The following is a 6,000-nucleotide window of genomic DNA, read 5'->3' as shown; positions in this document are numbered from 1 at the left end:
AAGGAGAAAATTAAGTAAGTATTATTTTACTGGCATTGGCTCTTAAGGCAGAATGTAGAAGAAAATATGGTCTGTAAGCATTTTGAAAGAAAGGATTATGGATTTTTCAATTACAAAACTCCAGCATCTTGCCACAGTACTTGCCACATATAAGGTGCTCGCTTAATGTATGCATAATTCATTAATAAATAAATGGGTCTTGGTATAAAAATCCAGGCACCCCGCTTCTGCTTCCAGAGAGAGCTCTCCTGCTGGCAGCAAATTCCACTCCCAAGTGCAGAAGGTCGGTCGCTCTCCATGTTTCCAAATCCTGGCTAGGGTGGGATTTCTTCATCTTTAGCAAACTGCTTTCTTTTCTTTTCCTTCAGTAACCCTTTTCGCGTGTTCGACTTTCAAGGCATGGAGACGAACATCCCCCATATATTTCCCAAATGCGCTAATTCTCAACATCTTAGATTCTTTAAATGTTCTGAGGTCTCAATGACTTCCCTGCTGAGAGCCTCAAAACTCCCCGCTTAAGAATCTTGGACTTTCTTTATCTGGGCCTAGGTTTTTTTCATGTGCTGGCCACCTGCAGTCCTTGGCCATCATCAGAGAACAGATCCCTCGGCCACACCTCCTTGTTAAAGCAAGTCTTCTGGGTGGTTCTTCTTCCCAATCCCCAGAGGCATCAGGACTACGCAGCGCCCCAAGTCAGCCCAGCCCAGGATGCTCAGGCTGTTCGGCTCCGCTCCCTCCCACCTCCACCCCCAGCCCGCCACTCTGCAAAAAGACCCGCCAGACTCCTGGGCATTTGGAGTCGGTTCAAAAAGCCTGGGAGCGCCGCAGTGTTACTCCTTTGGCTCCAACCCTGCCCCACCAGATGCCACACAGCCTGGAAGCCTCACTAAATTGTGTGCGGATGAACGGTACCCTCTTTCCTTCTCCCTCTCCACTTATCCACCCTTTCTGCGGGTATTAGACCGCGACTCACACTGAAATGGATTCTAAACACCAAAAAATAAAATTTAAAAAAGTGTAAAAAAATCCCCTGCGGGTTTCGTGTGTGTTTGTGTTTGTTGTGTGTGTCCATCCGCGCTTGTGCAAAATCTCCAAACGTCACAGTTTGCAATCCGGACAAGCGCGCCGAGAAATCCGAGATCTTTCCAGGGATTTCCCTCCCGTGCCCTCCTCTTCTTCAGCACTCCCAAAGAGGTAGGTCTGGGGCTTTCTCAGAACGCTGCTGCGGCGACAGAGGCAATGCAAATGTGCTATGATTTGTCTTTTCTTCTCTCGCTCCCAGCCCTCTTCTCGGGCGAACAGTCCCGAGCGCAGGGTTTCCTCCCGGTTCCCCCGCATCTGCATTCCAAGCGGCTGCCAGGCTGCTCGTCCTTCCTCAGGTCGCGGCGAGCGGTTCTGCGCACCCGCGGCCTCCGGCCTGGGCCTCGGCCTCTACCAAGGCGGTGGGTGGTGCTCACGCCGCCCCCACCTTCCCCCGGGGCCTCGGAGAGCCGCGCGCTGGGCGTGTGCGCGCGCGCGCGCGGATTTGGTGGGGGAATCTCCTTCGGTGGAAGCTGCTGAGTGTCGCTGGCAGAGTGTTCTGGAGCCCAGCAAAAGCCTCCAAAGCACTTGAGCTTCCCGAAAGAAAAACAGAAAAAAAGAACGAAAAGAAGGGAAGCCTGCTCCCGTAAAGCCCGGGTTTCCAATAGTCTCGGATCCGCCCGGAGCTGAGCAGAGGCGCAGTTGGCGGCGGCCACTGCTCGCGCCCGGACTTGGAAAGACGGTTTTTTCCGCCTTCAGGGAGGAGGGAGGTGAGGGACTCGCGGGCAAGAGTTGCACCTGGTCTAGGAACGTGCTGAGAGGAGAACTCTGGGGTAAGTAGTGTTCTGGCACTGGAGCGGAAAGGGGGAAGGAGGAGGGGGGCAGGAGAGGGACGAGAGGGAGAGGGCAGGGAATGAATTATGCAAAAAAAAAAATCCCCACTATTCCGCAGCAGAGGGAGAGCGCATCACAGCGCCCCGGCTGAGTCCCGCCCGGGTCTCCCGCGCCCAAGCGGCTGGCGCGAAGTTCTTCCCAAGGAGATGAGAAACTCCCCAATCCTGGAGGGCGACCGAGCGGCCGGGGCCCAGGCGCCTCCGCGCTGGCCCGCAGCTCCGACGCCCAGCCCTCGCCTCCTCCTTCTGGCCGCGCCAAGCCTCGGCTCCCCAGCCCGGCCTCTTGCCTCCTCCCCCGGGCGCCGGGCGGCAGGGCTGCCGCGGAGGCTGGCGGCGGCGGCGGGGACGCTCACCTGGCCGGGCCGCCCCCTCCTCCCCCTCCTCCCGCACCCACCTGCCCTCCTCCTCCCCTCCGAATCGGGCAGAGTCGGGCTCCGTAGGCGAGGAAATAACGACCCCTGCAGTTGCATTGCGGAAAATCGCGGCGGCGGCGGCGGCGGCGCTAGTTGCGGGCGATGGAAGCGAGGCAACTGAGGGTTCCGGGGAGCCCAGAAAAATAGCAGAGGAACGGGAAGCGCGCGCACGACGTGGGCTGCCCGCGGGCCCCCGACGCGCCCGGGTCCCAGGCTCCCCGCCTTCGGCGCTCGGCGCCCTGGACGCGCCGCCCGAGCCGGGCTCGGAGGCGGCGGGCTGAGCGCGGACTTGGGGAGCAGGGAGGGTCGGCGGAGGCTGCCGGCGGTTTCAGGCAATAATTCCTGCCTCTCTTTCTCTGTCTCCCCTGTCTGCGGTGTCGTCTCCTCCCCCCCGCCCCCCGGAAGCAGGAGGAGAGCGGCCCCGGAGCGCGGCAGCCAGCCTCTGACCATGCCCCGGTGAGGGGGGCGGACTTCGAGGGCAACTTGTCGCGGACTACCTGGGCTTAGCCAGCGAGCTGCGAGCGCCGGGGGCCCGGAACTGTGCGGCGCGGCCCGGCGGGGGGCTATCGTCTATGTCTTCTTGGGGCGCCAGGCGGATCGGGGTCTCGTTTTTGCAGGAAGAGCCCGGCGTTGGTGGCTTCAGGTGGCTGCCGCCGCCGCTGCTAGTGCTGTTTCCGCCTCTCGTGCGAGGAGCAGAGACCGGCGATCGGGGAGACCTCCGGGGCAGCGAGGCATCGGACATGTGTCAGCACATCTGGGGCGCACATCCGTCGAGCCCGAGGGGAGATTTGCCGGAACAATTCAAACTGCGATATTGATCTTGGGGGTGACTGTCCCTGGCCGGCTGTCGGGTGGGAGTGCGAGTGTGCGCTCGCTCGCAAGTGTGTGCGTGTTTGTATGTGTGTGTGCCGTGTCGGGCTCCCCCCTTCCCCCCCTGTTTTCCCGTCGAGTGATGCACTTGGAATGAGAATCAGAGGATGGAAATAGTCTGGGAGGTGCTTTTTCTTCTTCAAGCCAATTTCATCGTCTGCATATCAGGTATGGGACGCGCTGGAGTCACTGGCGGGCTTGGGTTATGTTGTGTTGTTTGGAATGTTTGGGGTTTTATTGTGTGTAGACTGTCAAGTAGCCTCGCGGGGTAGGAGGGAAAGGGGGTGGTGGCAGAGACCCTTGCAGCTCTTTGGGTTTGCTGCGTTCAGAATTAAAAACCTCCTAAGCCCAAGGGTGTGTGTGTGTGTGTGTGTGTGTGTGTGTGTGTGTGTGTATGCGCGCGCGTGCGCGCGCGCTGGGCCGCGCGCCCCCGTGTCTGTGTGTCTGTTTGTGTGTGGTATGGTTAGTATCTGTATGGAGTCCTGGAACATAGAAGGGGTGAGGGATAAGAAAGAAAAGGCGGATGGGTGTTGATTTTCAACTGCTTTCCTGGCTGAGAACTCTGGCCCTGAAATTTGAGCCTTGGTACCCCCCACCCCCATCCCCTGGCTTTCAAAGTTCCCAAACTCGGTGGTTCCTGGCTGGCAAAATGGATGCAGAGCCCTGCCCTGGTATCTAGGCACTTTCAAGAGACTGCAGGAGGATGCGGGACTAGAGAGTGCCACCAGCAGGGACTGGAGGGATGTGGAGGTCCTCCATGCCTTCCCCAAAGCACATCAGGACTGGTCATGATGGTCTGAAACATGCTAACACGCCCTGCTCCACGTCAAGGAAAGGCCGAATCTGCCTGCAACAACACCGTAGCATAAATACCACTCTAGACTGTAGCCTCTGCTGTTCCCAGGGGCAAGGATGTGCTGTGCTAGCTCAGACGCACTGACCTCAGGCTACTTGCGCCAGTCTGTGGTTTCAGGAGGGATGAGGTGAATGGGGCAGGGCTTGTGCCTGCCTGCGCCTGTGTGTGTGCGCCTGTGTTGGAGGGGATTCTGATTTCCAAGCAGCGTCTATGTTGGTGCAGGGAGTTGGTGGTGTAGAGGGGAGCCATGTAAAAAAAGCCCCAGGATCAGCAGTATTTCCCAGTTCGGTGCCTCCTCCCACTGATGGTGTCTCCCCCATTTCCCCTCCCACCTGTCATTACAGTGGCTAGAGTAGGACCCATCTGCAGGGCTCCCTTCTGCCTGCATTCCCTCTGCAGATTTGTGGACTCAGCCAACTTCCCATAAAGTCACCAGAAGAGGAGAGCAGGAACTTACCCCTGTGGGCAGACACATAGGAGCAGTATTGAAGTGGAGGGCCCTGTCTCCTGCATCCTTCAGCCCAGCCAGTCCCTACCCCCTAAGCCAGACCTGGTTCTGGATGTTAAAAATCCTTGTCTGTGCTTACCCTGGACCTGGTTCCAAATACCACTGTTCAGTTTCAACTTTCTCCTTTGAGGGCAGGAACGGGGGATCTTGTATTCCAAATCATTCTGTTTGGGGCTTGGCCACCCAACTAAGAATTTTACTGCTATAATACTTCAGAGATAGGTTGTATAGTTGGCAGACAGTAAAAAGTGCCCTGTGACCACTCCAAATCCTAGTGGGACCTCTTTTACCCCATCCTGCATCAAAGAGGAAAAATTCCCAGGTGACTTAGAAGGGTTGATACCAGTCCTATGTCCAGGGGTGGCCTGGGTAGCATCTTACAAGAGCACGTCTTACATCTTTCTCTTCTACATCTCTCTTTCAAACTCTCTTTCTTGTTCCATAATATTTCACTAGTTAGAAAATAGCCTTCCCCTACCTTTCTCCACCATCATAAGTAATTCGCAAAGCAGCCAAGCCAGCGGAGTCCATTTAAGATTAACAAAGGGTTAACATTGATCGAAGCTCTGGACCCCCAAACTCCCTGTCCCCAGCTCCTACCCTGCATTTGGCAGGCCATCACAGGGGACCATCTGAGAACGGGTCTGTTCTGAGCCTCCAAAAGAGGCCGTAGTGGGCTCCTTATCACAGCTCTACTTGATTTCGTGTATCAGTAACTGAATTCTATAAATACAAGTATTAGGACGGGGGTTATTTCCAACCCAGAAGAGGTGCTATGGAGTATGTGGCCTTTCACATGTATTTACTAAATAATCATCATTGCTATGTAATGAGAGGATAAAAGTGTAAGCAAAATTGCTAGCTATTAGCTAAACACAGAAAACTAGGTTAGCGTTCCAAATGCCTAGTTAGGCTCTGCATTAATTCGCACTTTATGAAGACATTTAGGCCGAGTTGCAACATTATGTACTCTACATTTTCACATCCATGAACTTAATTTTCAAAGGCTGTTCTTTCTCCACGGCCAAGGTGGCCTCCCTCCCCAAACAACTACCCATTCAGTGATATCTGTGTACTAATTCTGATTAGTAATAGAATTATCATTCACAGGTGCCACAATTTGGAGGACCTTTCCCCCCCATCTAGCAGCCTTAAGAGGTATAGTTATGCAGAGCACTAAGGTTGAATAATTGTGGCTCAGGGAGAGTTTAGTGGGTCTTTCATTTCTGTTCCCATGATTTGCAGTTTTAATTTACTCACGACTGAGCTTTACCAAAAGGAACATAACCCTGTGATCATAGAACCTACTAAATCTTAAATTAAAAAAAAAATTAAAAAACAAAACGCCTATCTTCCATCTTGGGATGAATTACCCTACCTAGTAAAGGGGTACTAATTCTTCCTGAGTTTCCAGGCCTCGGTGATGGATGCATTGGTAGG

At 54.9% G+C, this 6,000-nt stretch overlaps 1 protein-coding gene across 3 annotated transcripts in view; it reads left to right on the top strand.

Moving 5' to 3' along the window:
- Nucleotides 1-1,491: 1,491 nt before the first annotated feature.
- Nucleotides 1,492-6,000, top strand: part of CA10 (carbonic anhydrase 10) — a 483,725-nt gene continuing 479,216 nt past the window's right edge. Inside the window, exons 1-2 of one of the 3 annotated variants that reach the window (XM_008687835.2) lie at nucleotides 1,492-1,853; nucleotides 2,735-3,364. In XM_008687835.2, coding sequence (XP_008686057.1) covers nucleotides 3,304-3,364 — 61 coding nt within the window. In that variant the 5' untranslated portion in view covers nucleotides 1,492-1,853; nucleotides 2,735-3,303. Of the gene's footprint in view, nucleotides 1,854-2,731; nucleotides 3,365-6,000 lie in introns of all 3 variants that reach the window. The other 2 variants (XM_008687829.2, XM_040640851.1) reach the window with 2 other exon arrangements.

The sequence above is a fragment of the Ursus maritimus genome, unplaced genomic scaffold (genome assembly GCF_017311325.1).
Source record: "Ursus maritimus isolate PB19 unplaced genomic scaffold, ASM1731132v1 scaffold_24, whole genome shotgun sequence".
Classification (NCBI taxonomy): Eukaryota; Metazoa; Chordata; class Mammalia; order Carnivora; family Ursidae; genus Ursus; species Ursus maritimus.
Note: the sequence above shows the minus strand (reverse complement) of the source record. Positions and strands in the feature narration are given on the sequence as shown.